The sequence below is a fragment of the Corvus hawaiiensis genome, chromosome 5, assembly GCF_020740725.1.
Source record: "Corvus hawaiiensis isolate bCorHaw1 chromosome 5, bCorHaw1.pri.cur, whole genome shotgun sequence".
Taxonomy (NCBI): Eukaryota; Metazoa; Chordata; class Aves; order Passeriformes; family Corvidae; genus Corvus; species Corvus hawaiiensis.
Genome location: NC_063217.1, coordinates 41,092,654 through 41,110,090, shown reverse-complemented (window position 1 = coordinate 41,110,090; position 17,437 = coordinate 41,092,654). Strand labels below are relative to the sequence as shown.

At 37.7% G+C, this 17,437-nt stretch overlaps 1 protein-coding gene across 7 annotated transcripts in view; it reads right to left on the bottom strand.

Moving 5' to 3' along the window:
* The window catches only part of MARCHF1 (membrane associated ring-CH-type finger 1), a 231,141-nt gene that overhangs the window by 17,913 nt on the left and 195,791 nt on the right, over positions 1-17,437 (bottom strand). For 5 of the 7 annotated variants that reach the window (XM_048303001.1, XM_048302997.1, XM_048302999.1 and 2 more), the window contains 2 exons: positions 16,630-17,361; positions 4,682-4,862 (listed from right to left, as the gene is read on the bottom strand). In XM_048303001.1, coding sequence (XP_048158958.1) covers positions 4,682-4,862; positions 16,630-17,361 — 913 coding nt within the window. The remainder of the gene's footprint in view (positions 1-4,681; positions 4,863-16,629; positions 17,362-17,437) is intronic. The other 2 variants (XM_048303003.1, XM_048303004.1) reach the window with 1 other exon arrangement.

Genomic DNA, 17,437 nt, shown 5'->3' with positions numbered 1-17,437 from the left:
AAAGTTTGGGGTTTTTTCCTGTGCGACTCTTCTGGTCACTTCTGAGTTTACTCTGGCAGAAGTAGTTTCTAACAGCAAGCACTTTTGATTTAATAGCAATATATCACAGAAATTTCTCTGCAGGTTCTATGGCTTTTGGCAGTGATCACCATACCCTTAAATAAGGAATGTAAATATGAATTACCCAGCTACCATTGAACCAAAAGTAAAAATCCCCACCCTTATTTTGCCATTGCTGAATTTTTCAGGCATGCTACCAGATTTTTTTTATATCAGCATATAAGCAAATACAGAATACAAGAGTGGTAAGCACTTAGAAGGTATATATACACATTCAAAATATAAGATCAAGTTTATTTCATTATCAGCATTTGCTTTTGCTTCTGTTTAATTTAATAGAAACATATCACTCTGTACCAAAAGAAAATTCCCAGTCCTGTATTTTTTAAAAGGGGTAAATTCAGATACCCTTTCTATCAGACAGAAAATTAAGCTCAACTGGTACATAATGCTTCTGCAAACAAAAAAATTGACTTGCTCTTCCTTAATGACCAAGAGCAACCACATGGTAACAATGTGCAATATTGCTTATGCCTCACATAAATAAGACACTATTTGTAAATCATTTCAAAAATAAAATTGAGAGAGAAAATAGACATCTCTGACACCACACAATAATCTGTTGGGATAATGCATTAAAGTAAGACATCGCATCAGACACCAGACATCTTAAATGGATAGAAAAATTTAAATATGAAAAGTATTTTGAAGTATAGCAAGACACTGTTGAGAAATCTCTATTTAAAGACATTTCTCCATTTTAAGCTCCTTTTAATTTACTTTAATCCATTTCATACTCATGGTATTTTCATTTAATTTCTGTTTCTATTAGTCTTCAAACACCAAATTCAAGAGATATGAAATGCAGGTGCTAGTTTCTGGGATTGCACCTTTTGAAAGAAAAAATGTTTTACCTGAGCAAGGTCAATAAGGAACTCACACAAGCTTCTCACCACTTTCTAATTCCTTCTGTGATAAAGTCACTGTATAAATTCTGCATCACGGATTGCAGGTGCTGAGAGGCAAAGCTACAAATGCAACTGTATTATTTATAATGACAGACAGATGTAACAGAGACCCTGAGAAATAAACCAGAAACACTAAGCAATGATTAATATTTAATCTCTATATTTATCTTGAGCTGAGTAATTAGACCTGTCCAAATGTATGAAACACTTGCAATGTCTGTTGATCAATGCTTAAAAGGATTACCTCAATGCAAAGACTCACTAAAATGATTAAACTGAGTTTTATTTGATGTCTGGTGCTTTCAGGGATTCTCTAATTAAAGAACTGTTGCACATTGGCACAAACCTATTGATTTAATAGCAATTATCTTAATTTATGTTAACTTAGTATGCTCTACATTATCACTTATGGGTGCTAACAGATATGGCATGATATTCTAAAACACTTGTGCTATAAAACCTTAGACTTTGATAAAAAATCTGTTATGAAACATTGAGGGTGCATGAAAGGCTGAGGCATAAATAAAGATGGTAATTCACTATTGAATTAAATAGTTTGTTTTATATTTAAATCATGCTTTTGTGATATTGCAAAATGCAAAAGTATAGATTTCTGTAATTAAGTTTGGTAGTCTGTAAATTTTTCCCTTCAGGAGACCAGCAGTAGGAATTTTAAAAAGACATTATGATAAAATTCATCATAATGAAACAAGGCACAGTCAGTAACCAAACTTCAGAATCTCTTATCATGAGTGATGAGAGAGATTAAGAATCAAAAATTCAGAACTGGTTAAGAGATGCAGCCCTTCCACTTGTAGAATGTTACTTCAAAGCCGGGTCCAATGGAAATTGCATCATCTGGAGCTGGCCAGGAACTTTCACTCTAGGGGAAACAAATTCCTTTTTATTTTTTTAATAAATTAGTTTCTTATGGAATTGAAAAGGCACTCCTTTCTTGAAACAAAATATGTCATCTTCTGTTCAGGAAGCACTGAAAAGAAATCTGTTTTCAGAATTCCTCAAAGCTTATTAGCAAAATTAATAATCGTTTTTGGGTCAATTTTGCTGTTCCAGTCAGCATCCAACAAAGTTAACAAGAATTGCTTTGTTTTCAGATATAACTACTCATAATGTCCCTGCCATCATGACAAGAGAATTTCAGAAGTTTGGAAATTTTGATTCACTGCAGACAGGCCAGATTTAGTGCTAGGGCCTGAAGGCTCTTGAGGTCTAGTACAGAACCAAGCCTTAGCAAAACCCAAAGCTCTCAAGGTCTGGAAATCCCAGAGTCCGTAATGCTTTTCAGATCCTGCATCAAGGAGACAGGATTGTGGAGAGCTTTGTGTCAGGAGCTGCCTGTCCCACAGTACTTCGGTCTCTGGTAACCACCCTTTGTGCCAATCTTTTGAAAACAGACTTCCAAGGAGTGCCCCAAAGGTGAGATTTTGGGCTTCATAAAAGCTGCCAAGAAATTTGACAGTGTTCCACTGGGACTTTCCACTTTTGCAAAATATATAGGTTTTGACCAAAAAAAACCAAACCAAACAAAAAAACCAAACAAAACAGTTTCAGTGATTTTTATAAAGGATGTTTGGGTGGAAATTCACCAGTCAGCTCTACTCATATGGCCGGTCTCATGATCACTCTTTCCTCCCTTACCTTGTCTTTGCTACAGCTGTCAAAACACCTGGTTTGCAAAACAGTTTCTCATAAACTGTTTAGTGTTTCATAAATTTGTGAATGATAGCGATGGCTCACACTTAGTAAGGATCATATGTTTAATTAAATGTAACACGTGAAGGGTGTCACACCTGAATGCTATAAATGCCAAAGGACAACTAATTTTAACTTTGAAATCTTTGGAAACTTTGGTTTCTGAAATGGGTGTGACTTACAAGAAAGTTATATGTTGGGTCCATTCAACACATACAGGTATTTGTTAGCATTGCATTTGAAGGGAGGAATGTTGCCAGCATAGACTGCCAGGCAGATAAACTACTTTTGAGTACTGCTTTGAGCAGGAACAAAAATATCCTGCCTGAAAGAAGAGGTTCATCTTTCCAATGTCAGAAATCTAAAACAGACCTGAGAACCAATGATAAGCTGAATAAGGTGGCAATCATTCAGTTAAGAAATTACAGACTTGCAGGCATTGCATTACCGCTCTAAATGGGGGAGGAGATGTGGCACTGACCACACACAGAGTTAAAAGTGCCTACTTCTGATATCAAGATATGCACATTTTTCATTCCTTTTCTCCTTGATTGCTATAAATCTTGTTTCCCTTTTATAAAAGATGCTGTATTATCTAACAAAACCAGGAAAAGGCTTTTGTTAAAAATACCAATATCGGTGTATTCTCTTGAGAAAAATAACTGTTGTGAGAGTACTTGTTAGATGTTAGATCTTAAAGCAACTTGGTTTGAAAATAGAAACATATATATTGAAAAAATACCCCAAAGATATGCAACAGGCAGGGTTTTTTATACAATTATCTCATCCTGTCACATTAGTTAAAATTTATCCACAATTACTAAAACTGAAGTCAATAAAATATAAGTTTTTAGCCACCTTTTTTTTCTATTTACATCTGTTTCAATTTCTAGCTTACGTGGTCAGATCTACCTGGCATTTGAGAACTGTGTCTTTTTCTGTTACAAGCTTTGCTTGCCAAATTAGCCCAAATTCTCTCTTCAGAAGTGTTTTATCACCAGGGACTTACTAGAAAATTCCTCTGAATGGGAAATGTGAAGGAATTCCATTGATTCTCCTTTTTCTGAACTACTGCTACGTGTGTAAGGCTGACAAAAACAAAATGTCTTTTCCCATTAAAACACTATTATATAGGCAAATGGTAGTCATAAGTAATAGTTTCTACATGTTTGTCAAGGGCTCTCACTCTGAAATTTATTTTAAATCAAAACTTGCCCAGTTCCAGATTGACTCAAAGATTCAACAAAACTCCAGAAGGATGAGAGCATGTTAAAATAAAAATTTGGAGAGAAATTATCCACTCCCAGGAAAACAGAGCCACATATGTTTAATAAACTCTTCACCTCTCCTATACTGACAGTCTGCGTTACATTATATTGATTTATCTTAGAAAACAGATGAGTGCAGATAACATACATATGACATTCAGGATGCAAGGTCACCCTGTATTTTAAATTCCATTAACTAATTTTAATATAGAAGTGATTAATTTGCCCATGAGTGTAACAGCTACAACAGATGCAGCTAAATTGACTGTGTTACTTTATAACTTCTGTCTCCACATTGGTATAAGCATCATTCTCCACCTAAAGTTATGGGCTCCATGTAAAAATTACTGGGTGAACTGGACTGTGTTACTTTAGAGCAAAACATGAAATAGGCAGATGAACCAATACCAAAAAGCTGAAGATAAAAAGTCTAAAACAAAAGACTATTATTTGTGCATTTATATTGTATGTGTAATGAAAGAGAGTCTTCAGTCAAGCTCTCTGCTGCTGAAAATTAACCAACTTAAGTGTAAGAATAAAATCACTGGGACTGATTAACAACAGCAACTACAAAGCCATTTTGGACAGATGTTTCTTTAACAGTGCTTGCACTTTTCACAGCCATTCTGGAGCTCTGACACTTGAGGACAATTAAACCCCAAAACACCCTACCTTCCGGAGAGGTTTGAGCTTGGTCTCCATGATGAAGTCGTACTTGCAGAGCTCGCAGCAGCGCGTGTCCGAGCTCTTAATCCACTGGTGCAGGCAGGCCTGGTGAACAAAGCGCAGGGTCCCCGTGCAGCGACACGGCGTGATGAGGGGGCTTTCATCATCTCCCTCACAGTGACAGATCCTGACAGGAAGGACAGCAAGAGCAAGTGAGGCAGCTTGCCAACCAGCAATGCAAAGGCACTGGCTTATTTACAGTGCTTTCTCATCTTCAGGCTTGACATTCAAAAGATGCCAGGTATATGACCTTTCAGACAGAGGCCCAGGAACATATTCCTTGTTCCTTTCTGCCGTTTAGTAATTTCTCTTCACTTAGTTATTTCTCTTTGAATTGGCTATGTGGTCTGAAGGTGAATCAATAGAAATAACAGTTTTTCCCTTTTATGCATTGCAAAACCTTTAAGGCAAATACCAGAACGGAATAGTTCTTGGTCTGTGAGTAATGCCAATAAAATCCTCAAAGGTAGAGAAATCTAACCCAAGCTGAAAATATCCAGCATGAGAAGTACAAAAAGTTCCTAGGATATCTCTTTGGAGTTACACAACTAAAAGAATCAGAGAGCAGTTTTGAGTACTCTGGAGTCATGCATATGGCACAGTGTGTACACACATGCACACTTTTTAGGAGGCAGGTATTGAAAAGTCAATTTTTTTATTCTTCACTCTCCCTGTGAAGCAGACAGCTGCATTATCTAGGAAAACAGAGGTAAGCAGACCCTAAGACAGACGTTGGTCCCAGAACTGTTTTACCTTACGATGGGATACAGAGCTTTTCATGTTGTGGCTTTGCATAAAGTGATCAGTGTTCTAACATCATCATCTGAAGGGTTTCTTCTGTGACACGTGTCCAAATGTCCTGCTGATCTTCCCCTCTTCCAAACAGCCTCCTCATCACATCAGGAAAACATTCACCCAATCATTTATTGGCAAGCATCTCTTTGAAGGCAGAGAAATCTCTACAGCGAGCAGAAGGCTTAACCAAACACCTGAAGTTAAGGAGGTTCACCTCAATGAAGAGTAATTCTCTCCCATCCCCAACCGAGAAAAACACAACAAAGCACCCAAGGCCTAACAAGTGTCCGAAGTAGCATGCAAGAGAAAAAGAGGAAAAAAACCCCAGAAGTTGAAGCCTGAGAAATGCTATTTCAAAACAGAGAAGTAGCAATAACAGCACAGATCCTGTTGTCACACAAATGAAACACAGGCCTTAGAAACGCAGTACTTAGGAATGGCACCCTCAGACAGCGCAGATGCAGAAGTGTCTGAACACATCTGAGGAATGACACCCTTTTACACAGAAAACTGTGACTGCACCACTCCTGGGGTAGGAAAAGGGGTAGGAGAGCCCTAGGATGTGGTTGTCTTCCTACTGGGCAGCTGAGGGAAGAGGGGTGACCTTCCTCACACAGGAGCTCCTGACGTATGTCAGGAGGTAACCTGGCAAAGACGTCCCAGGCAAGACTGGCTACTGCACAGCTCTGAGGCTGCCATGTCTATAAGCAGGGGGGCAGGAAATTCCAAAGTCTACAGGAAAGATCTACAGATCAAAACTGGCAGCTCCACTATTCTTCCACAATGTAGCCCAGAGCCACGAGAAAATGAATCTATGATAATGGGAAAGCAGAACAAAGCTGCTTTGCTGGACATACAGAAATAAAGAGACCAAAAAAATCCAACAGATAAATGAAGCTTTGAACACCTGGTCCACAAAAGCCAGGTTTCAATTTCTTCAGTGGTGCTCACACAGGATTTCATGCCCCCCAGCAGTGAAGAGGAGAACAAATTACCCACAACTTCCTTCTTGCACATGTTCATTTTTTGAGACACATTTTACAAGAACTCAATTTACAGTCTTGTCTTTACTAATCCAGCTGAGCTAGGTGCATCAGCAGCTTAGTTCTTAGATGGGAATTGCCTATATGGTGATTTCTTACTGAGCCTCTAGCTTAAACAGAACTATATTTTCAAAACACTGAATAGTTATTTTTCTAACAAATGCATTCCCAACTGAGAGTTTCATAAAAAACATAATTTTCTTTTTAAATTAAAGCTATTCCCCAAAGGAAGACCAGCACTCTTTGTTCATTTAAATTCAAGCCATACATAATTTATTTTACAGCCTTAGCAGTTAAACTATTTAGAAATTAGACAACTAAGCTATGTACCCAATAGTCTTTTTTTCTACTACTGCCAAGATTGTTTAAAATTATTTTCAGACCTAAAATACAAGCCTAAAATTCCAATGGGATCTTCAAATAAAGTGACACTGCAAATTTGAAATGAATAGAAATAATCCTTAGTATAAATACTTCTACAGAAGAACACTACACACATTATACATTCTATTTGGGGTTTCCTTGTACATAAGTCACAAGAAAATTGTATAAATAACAGGGTGACACTAAGAACTTACAGTATGAAGAAGCTCAAACTAAATATTTTAATGGCCTTTTTCAGCTTATATTTTAACCATGAAATATGTAATGAGAATTAAACTTCAGTAGGAATTAAAGTCCAGAGAAAATGACCAAAGGCATGGCTTTCATTAGCTTGAACACTCTTTGGTCTCTGGTGCAATTTAAGTCTTTGTTATTTGTTTAACCAGAAGAAATTAGCTTAAAAGACCTTTGTGCTACCTAAACTCATAGTGACAGTCTAAAGATTTTTCGGTGCCCAATACCTGTGGTAACAGACTGTTGGCTAAATGCTTAAACATCTTTTAAAGACTTGGAGCAGATAACTTGCTCTGTCTTCCTCAGCTGTTAGAACTGAACCACAGTTTTGTGCGTCTTTGCTCTTTGATGTGTTCATCTATAATGTACATCATAATCATCACAAATTATAGAGAGTAAATTGTTAATAATGGTTTTGAGAAGTTTGTTGTGAAAACAGAATGGAGGTAGGGATACAAACCACAGGCATACCTGAATCATATCTAAACCAAGTTGGAGGCAGAGAACTTTCATTCTAGTTTCCTGTTATCAAATGATCACAACTGTTTGAAACTTTCATGCATCAGATTGATTATTTAGTGGACTGAACTTGTCCTGAGAGTAAAATTTGTTTGCATACTTTAGAAATTAACTGAATGGAAAAAAACCCAAAAACACTCTTTACCATAAAGTAAAAAACATATAATTTGCTAAATCTATACTGATTTATTTACAAGTTGTAGTACAGCACTGATCACTGTTAATAGCTGCAGTTTTAGCTGCTCAGACACATCTACAGAGTTTACCTGCTCAGCTTTTCTCAACTTTTTAGTCCTTTACTCCATAAATGGCGTTCACTTTAGAGAAACACCTTCGACTACCTGGAAATGGAGGGAAAGGAAGTAATTTGACCAAATTCTCAAAAACTGAGCCTATGTTTTTTTTGGTGGTTTTTTTTTTTTAAGGTTTGACAGCTTAGTGCTTTAAAGATTCCTCTCTATGAACAGGACCTTTCTTTTCCAGGGGAAAAGATGAGCACAGGACTCCATAGAGCTATGGCTGTATGAATCATGTGTACACCAGACAATAGAGGATAGATGAGCCATGCGCTGATCTTCTGATTCAGATATACAAAATTTTGTGTGTCTACGTGTATACACCTACAAACATATCCCTACACATTGAGATCACAGAATATCTGTATTTCTTTAAATAAAACTCACTGTGAGTCCTTATTAACTAATACTCTAACAGTGCTGTCATCCTTATGTATAAGTTTTTGCTTTATATGCCAGTATTTTAGTTACCCAGCACATATTTTTCTAGCACAGAATTGTTTCTACCACCTTCAGCTAACAGATGTACCAAACAGAGAAATTAATGCCAACACTGTGCATATATGAGATGAAAAAAAATGCACAAAAATTCTTTAAAGATGTTCTTAAACATCAGGTTCACATATAATGCAACAAATTAAGAAAAATATTTTGCAGGAAAAAAACCCCAAAATTTTAACACTGAAAAAATCACTGTTTGTGAAAGATTTTTCATAATTCATATAAAAACTGTTGCAGAGCTCTTGTATGTTCCTAACAAAACATATTGCCACCACACATATATAAACAAAACGAATTTCTTATCAGACCAACATAATGAGATGCAGCTAAAGAAAACACTCAGAAGTGAGGCATCTTCAGAAAGTACTGTTGTCATACTGTCTTAAATTCCATGACAATGAATTGCTTTCCCATCTTTTCCACAGTCCTGTTCACTGCAAAAGGTAAAAGGCAGAAAGGGAAGTATGAAAACAGTCTACAACTTGTAGGCATTCCTATGCTCATTGGATTTTGGCTGATTTTAAGAAAAACAGCAAGAGCTATCTTGGATGACTAACCTTCACTTCTCATCAAATTAAGATTTTTTTTTCCATACAGACAAGCATAATCTCAGTTTAAAAGGTCTAAAATCAGTATGGAACAAGGAGGTCACTTGGAAGACTTTCAGGTTTTCCCAACAGTTATTTATTCTGGCAAAATCATGGCAACTGAAATTGCAATCTAGATGGTTAGCATCTAAGCTGCTTATTGCTAGAGATACAGGCAGATTCCAACAGATTTGTAGCTTTTTCTTCACATGCAGTTAACAGTTTTACTCTCATTACAGAGAACAGCTGCTAATCTCCAACCTCATTGGAAACCCAGCAGTTTTCCTAACCTGTCCTTCACTAATCCACCTGACTTCAGAAATTAAGAAAATAGTCTGATCCCTGTGCCTCAGTAGTGAAGTGGAAAACACACTTATTCTGCAGGAGTCCTGTGAGGCTTAGTGCTCCACTCCTACCCAGCCAGCAAGTGCTCCTCTGTGACAGCGTCTGTCCAGCTGATTCCCATGAATGACTGCTGCCACAGGAAAGTGATAAAGAACAAGAATCAATCAGCATGTCCCTGCTTCTGCTTCAAGCCACATTAAGAACATTGTCACTAGGAGCAGTGCTGGTGGAAAAGTGTTTACAGCAATTCTGCACCACCAGAACTCTTTCTGTGGATCCCATATTTGCAACTGGCACCTTATCTCAGTACCTGGTAAAGTTTTTAAGGATTTCTGGCCATTACACATAGACCAAGGGTTTTAGCTACAGATGCTTTTATAGACTTCCTTAAAAATACACCAGATCAAATTTTACAATGTAGGGGAATGCCTCTGAGGCTTTAAAAAATAGAAATGTATATGGGGGCACGGGCATACTCATAATGATGTACAATTATGCTTAAGGGCTATAAATGATGTAATTATGTAAAGCCTGCATTGTTCTTTAATATTCTGGGTGCTCTCCATGCTAACAAGCATTACAGTGAAAGTGTAGCAAATCTGTTGAAAGAAAACAGCTAGTGCTAAAACCTGGGGTATCTACACCAGACACATCTTGGCGGCGTTTCTTTGATTTGAAACTGATTTTGAGTTGGACCAGGAATACACTCAAAGGGAATACAGCTGAAGAACCCTGAGACAAATTCTCAGCATGATCTAAACCAGGGGAAAAGTAATGTTGATCAGATGTGCTTCAAAAGCAGGCTTCTTATCTGAATTAAAGCACTAGTGGAGGCCCCTTCACTCACAAAATTAGGACAAGCTACAGCCTTGTGACTGCAGAACGTTTACAGCAACTGTGATGCAATTTCTAGGCAATGTGAACTAAATTAACACAGATGCCTAATAACCATAATGTCATTTTCTTGAAGATGGAAGAATACCAGTACAAGAGAAATACTTTCGAACTTTGAACAGATTTCCTTAATAAAAGAGGGAAATATTTTCTCCATATAAATATGCTCCAGGAAGACAATGCCTATTCCAGAAGTATTATTTTTGGTGAGAAATTATTGAAAAGGCAGTTAAATCTGGCCCTTCACTGGAAAGCACATACGAATTCATAATGGTTATGCAAAGAAAAATTTTTACTCTGTTCAGTGCGTACATCTCATCACTATATCTCACTATTGCTAAAGGGAGCTTAGTCAGGAAGAAACAGCAGAGCTGAAAAGTATTGGAGCAAGTGAATCTCTGGATTTGATTTTTGGCTGTGAGGAGTATTAGCTGCCAGCATGAAATGCCATGAGCTCCTAGGTTATCTTAATTGGACCAAAAGGCTCCAATTCCCCAGGACTGCAAAAGGATGCAGAAAATTGCTGTCACTACTGTTTGATTTTTTCTTAGGAAAACTATTCAGTCCAAAAAAGGTCATTTTCTCTTTTGCCAATTTATAAAGTGCTTACAGTACTTTTAGACAGTTCGAGCCTAAAACTAAACAACTTTGTTAACAACTCACAGCAAGTAATTGTCATTCATAAAAAGCACCCACAAAAATACCAAACTCTGCTAATGCATAGTTTATCACTTGGAAAAAAAAGGTTAAATTCACTGAATATGTCCCCCCTGCAATAGGCTACAGAGTGCCATGTTTCTCTTGCTTTCATTTTACAGGCTTCTTTTTTTTTTTAAATCTCATTTCCATTCTTTTCACTTCTAAATCACAAAGTAATCTAAATGACAAATTGGTCTTCCTCTCCACTTAATCACAGTGTGAATGAAGCACATTAATTCTCCATACCAAATGTAATCCATATGTATATCTCTTCCCTGTCACTCCTGCCCTTCCATTATGCTCTACAGTCAGCTGTCTTTACCTGACTAGAGGAAAAACCATTTTTAAAATGTTGTGCCACACTAGTGGAATTTCATAAGGACCTAAGTAAAGCTTTCTCTTCATTTCTGCAAAAGTGGTCAGAATTTGTAAGAGACCCAAGAGCAAACAACATAGCGAAAGCACATAAATATTTTATTTTGTCAACATTTCTTGTTTTTCTATTAATCTTCCTTTATAGGTGATAAATAGGATATCTAAAGAGTTACAAATAATTGCTGCCTCAGATGTGCTGTTAGTGCAAGATATGTGTCCGACAAGATTTACTGCACTGAACAAGTTCAAAGAGCTAGGAACTACATCTTAAAACAGGATAAAGATTTCCTCCCACCCACCTAATGAAAGTCAAAGCTTTAAGGAACTAAACTCCATACAGAAAATATGCAAGTTTTAAGTATTCAATAACAGGACCCCTAAAACTGAGGGTAACTTTCTAAGGAAGCTGTGCCATTTCACCTATTTTCATTAAAAATAATAATAAGTTCTGAGAGAAACAAGCAGAAACCAGGACTCAGTTCTCCCCCAGATAAGTGATCCTAATCACAACAAAGACATGCTTGCCTTACTTTGGTTCTCCTTGCATCCTTGTGAATCATGGAGAGCTTCCAAAAGAGACTGCATAACCAGATGGCTGAAGAGGTGACAGATGGGGATTTGAACCATCAGGCAGAGAACAGAATTAACCAGAATTTCATACTGCTTCAAAGACTGATGAACCACCAGACCATCATGCAGAGGAGGAGATTCCTCAAAAAGCAGGAGATTCCTATCAAAAAGTCACTTTGCAAAAGTAAAGCTCTGAATGGGAAAGTAAGCAGGAGTCACAGTTATTTTCAAGGAAGGGGTGAGGAGTGAACATGCAGGGCAGGATTCAGAGACACAGTTCCTAAGGAATATGTCATCCTGAGACCACAAGGTACACACTAACATCCCAGGGAGAAACAGGTTAAAAACCCTCCAGCCAAACACCAGTCTGGAACTAGAGCTTCTTCCATTTTATGGTGGTTTTAGAGGGCTCTGGATGGTATTTCAAGTCTACGTTTTCTGCACTACATTTTATTCACTGGATCCAACTTCAAGGTTTCAGCATAAGTATTTAGAATGAGTGTTAAATTTCAGTGGTAGAATTTGAACCTATATATCTATCTTCTGTTCAACTTTCTCTTTTTTTCCTCAAGGATTTGTTTCCTACCAACCACCTTCCTCTCTGCTGATTTTTTGAGCATTCCCCTACATGAATATTTCAGAACGTAAATAATTTCATGAAAGATTTTTTTAAAATTTATATTAAATAATATTAAGAAAAAAAACCCCACCCTGTTGCAGCACTTGATTTCACAGAGACAAGTTAGATAATCATATTGCCTCTTGTCATATGCAATACACATACTCTATTTCTTCCCATATATAATTGTCCTAACACACAAAAGTGCCCATATTATTCTTTTCCTAAGTTTATAATGGCCTTTTAATTAACACACACTAGATTTTTAAAACTGTTTTTTAAAAATTATGCTTGAAATATATTCTGCAGATCTCATGAATCAACTCCATAATCTCTTTTACTTCCTCCCCTCCCTGCCTGTTTTCTCACATGCCCTACTCCCCAAATGAGGGCCTGCCATTACCTGACTGCAGAAGGAGTCATTCAGAGTCCAACAAAACAAAATTCAACTTCTGATAAGCATCTTTTTTTCAAAGTGAGGAACTCCACTTTATGTAAGTGCATGTGTTTTTCCTGAAATGACTGAATCAGTACTACAAAAAGATTTTACACCAAAAGCCTAACTAGTCAAACATAAAATATCTTTCAACTATATAGTCAATAATAAAAATACCACAAGATATATTCAGAATCAATACATAAAGCACTTATGATCCACTAGTGGTAATATCAACTAACCGATTTTCTTTTTTTAGTAATTTCCATGTGAAAATCCATGTGACGAAATTCTCACAATCCATTCACTTTGTCATGTCCAATACAGAGCTGTTCCCTTCAGGGAGATTATCCACATGCAGACCAAAGAAAGCTATTTCTGAGACTGTGTCTCAAGCCACATGGCAAATTCCAGGATAAATTATATATGTAGAAAATCTCAAACACAGGGCAACTTAGGAAAAGGGGAATCCAACTGTTATGATTTAGAAAGTATATCCTGTGAATCTTTAAAAAAACTTAAATAAAATGAGGTGCCAAAACAACTCAGCATGGCCAGAACTTATGTTTGTATCTCAGAAGAAACCTTGCTTCCTAACAGACTCCAGGAGAAAGTAGTTCAGGGAAGAGACTGTAAAGGTCAGCATTGATGCCATGACATTGTTTCAGCATTTTGGAAAGGATCAGTGACACTAGACGGGGAAATATTTCGCTGAAGTGACCAAGAGGCTCCCCTCAGACTAGCTGAAGAACATATTGCACAATGGTACTCTATCTGACTAATGTGCCTATGCTGGAACTGGGTGTGTCCTGTCACATTCCTGCTCATGCTGCTAAATGCAGATTGAAGAAACTGCCAGCAATCCATGAGGAAATGAAGGAAAAAGGCTGTCTACCCAGAAACTTAAAGACAAAATAACTGTCACCAAGAGATGTTTATGATCCCCAGTCCTCTGCTATTTCCACACAATCCTATTTAGGTGAGGGCCATTCCTCTCAGCCAATGCTGTCATATCAACTAAAATACATGAACAGCTAGGATGAAAAGCTTGAAGAAACACCCCAGGAAAACTAATTTTCCACATCACAACCAGCTATGCTAACCTAGTCTTAGAATAAACATCACAAAACCACCCTCCTTTTTTTATTTCTCATGCAGAAAAATGGTGTACATCTGCAGAAGTCTATTGACATGTAATTACTTATTTTTTGTTTCAGATGGGAGGTTGTGAATTTGAGAAAAAACCCCATAACACAGAACACAAATCAAGGAAGTGCATGGACCTGTCCTGAGAAACAGAAACTACAGTCTGAATTGGCAGTAAAAACATGTCTTCATTTTTCTTCAGCTGTCTGCAAACTGATAAGTAAGATAACTTATTAGCTATGAAAAATTAACTTGCTTTTGATTTTGCAATGTTTTTCCTAGATGTATTACAGTCACTATGATACATCTGTTAATGACGTACCATAACGATGTATTGTATCGTAATGATGACAAAAAAATAGCATTATCCCTGACATGAAGAAAAATGCGATTATGACTGTCTTGAGAAATTTTGCAGAACAGGTCTCATTATCAACCACATTGAGTTTAATGCTGCTTGCTCAAAAGAACACCTCCACTGATAGTGAGCCTAGAGGCACATACTTATCAAAAGTTTTCAACCTTTCTCAACTAAACAAGAGCCTGGCTGAAAAGTCTGCATGGGCACCCAAAAGGTCCATCCTTGAACCAAACTCCAAGTCTTGCAAAAAGCGCCTGAAAAATTATAATGAAATTCAGTGGGTTGAGAAGACAAACAAAAGACTGGAATCTACTTTCCATCTGAAAGTAAATTCTAAGTTTGGTGATTTGAGCAACAGTTAGGACTAATCTACATAAGGCAATAACAGAATTTTTTTTTTTTTGTATATAGTATGTGTGTGTATATATATACACACACATTTATTTATTTATTTGTGTATTTTTTTTACTACAATATAGTTAAGCCCATATGAAGACCCATGTTGAAATATTTTTTTTCAGGTCTTGGGTAGCTCATGTTCTTAATAATGATTAAATTACCTGTTCTGTATGTACTGCGTGTACTACAGGGGATCTTCAATACATGCAGACTGGGTAGTTCAGAAATCTAAGACAACTCTGAAGCTGTTGTAGTTACCTGTGCACACGTCTGCATCATGCCCTCTAGATACATTTCAATAACATGGTCACCAGTGCTGCTGTTTCCTTGCATTTCTATAAGGCAGAGAGATCCCAAGCCTGTTCCTGATATACAAGCTCATGCACAAACACAGCTGGACTTTGAAGAACCTTAAATTATTATGACAGACAATGGTCAGACAATAGAAATGTGTGTTTTTGCTTGGTAAGTACAAGGAGTGCATAGCACCAGCTGCATTAGTAATGACTTATATCTCCTGCTGTGAGAAAACACAGAAGGACTGCATATTACCTTTTTTCTTTTCAGAAATAGGATCTTTGCAGTGTTTTACTAAGTTAAAGCACATTGTGAAATTGCATGATGTGGCATCATGAACTTCCTCATCCTCTGTTTACATTTCCACGCAAATTCTTCCCAGCAAAGAAAAGTGAGAAGTTTCGGGTTACCATATGAAGAAACTAAGCCTGATTGACACTTTGTAGATGAGAGTCAATGCTGGCTCACAAGTTTGGCGAGAGAAAAAAAGGAAATACTTGTTTCAGTTCTGTTAGACTTAAGGGATGGTGCATTTTCATTTACCACTGAACAAAGTAACTCAAGCCTTCCTGGCTGTGTAGTCCAAATTTGGATGGTAGCCCAGAAGTGTCTAACTTGCTCTCATTTCCAGGGTAAAATCCTTACCTTCTGGTTGCATGCTTCACACCAAGGGCATCAGGTTGTCAGAAGTCTGAACTTCTGAACTAAAGAGAACTCTCGGTGTTGCTTTTTCTTTCTCAAAGCTTTTATTTTACTGCTTATTCTGCCCAATCATCCTTTTGTATTATTCTAGTCCTTGTGAGGGGTGACTGAACTAACAGCTCATACACATTCACAGTGTTGAGATGTTTGGCATTGCGAAGTCATGGACAAATTATGCTGCACTGGAGACAGTGTTCTGCAGGCACCATCCACGGGATTCCTGAGGTAATGGCAACTCTGGAGGACACCGAATCAAGAACATAAATTTATTTCATATAAGTCATTGAAAAATGGCATAGAGGGACCAAAGCTGGATTTGAACTGATCACTTAAGGATGAAAAGCTCCATATCCCATTGTATTGAGCTATCTGACACTGCTTCATTCTCTGCCTCTGGCTGGACATTTAAAACACAGCAATACTCAGCCAGAGGACAAAGTGGGCACATCTTCATGGAGCAAAGACAAACATTTGGTTCCTTTGTAGGATTACTCTTTTTAAGTAAGAGAAGTATGTCTTCAGATTGAGATATGCTAATTTCTCTGTAGCAAAGGTTTTTGTGTTATTTCCTGTGGCCTGCCTAGCAGTTTATTACTGAGAAATAGGGACAGAAAGCAGTCAAGGGAAAGGCACTCAGACTGTGGCAGGGAGAAACTCCTTTTAAGAATGCTAAATACTTATTAGGGACTAACCTGCATACTTCTAAATCATCAGACCAGTCATCATACAATACTGGAGCCTTCTGAGCAGCATGAGGCACAGTGGGCCCTGCCCCAGCAGGTGCTCCATTATCTGGGACTGCCCGAGCATCGCTGCCAGAGCCTGCCTCTGCAAAGGAGTCCTTCATGTGTCTAAGGAAAGGTGCAGGCTGCTGATCTCTGTGGCAGCTTTTGCCTTTGCTTTTCCCACATCTTCTTGAGGAAATCCTTGCTTCCTGAGATGATGCTGAAGACTGAGATTCCTTAAGCCTTGGAATCCTTCGCCGGTGATTTAAAGTAGGATTCTCAGGGTCAGATACCTCTTGTTTCTTTTTTCCCATTGTCCCCAAGGTGACAAGCTCAACAGCATTATTGTTTGATGAGCCATCCTGGTTACTGCATGATCTATTGTTTCTTCTCCCTCTCCTGGCCATCCTGGCCTTCTCTCTTGCTCTTCTCCTAGACTGAGCCCACTGACTCTCATCCAAAGATGATGATGAATCGGATGCATTCCAGCTGGATCTCGGAGGCTCAGGATGCAATTTACAGTTTCTCCCCTTTCCTTGTTTTTCTGTGTGCTCACCATTTTCTCCAGTCTCTCTTTTCAGCCTAAACCTTCGTTTTATGTGCTTCTTACCACCAGGCTCCCTATTAGAAGGAGCCAGCACCATGACAGGGGTTGCATGTTCAAGCTCATCTTCTGACAAATCATGCAAGGTAGTAGATCTAGACAAAGCAGTAAGCAAAGGAAAGGGATGGAAATGGTAAAGGTGGGTGGAAAGAGAGATTACAAAAAAAAAAA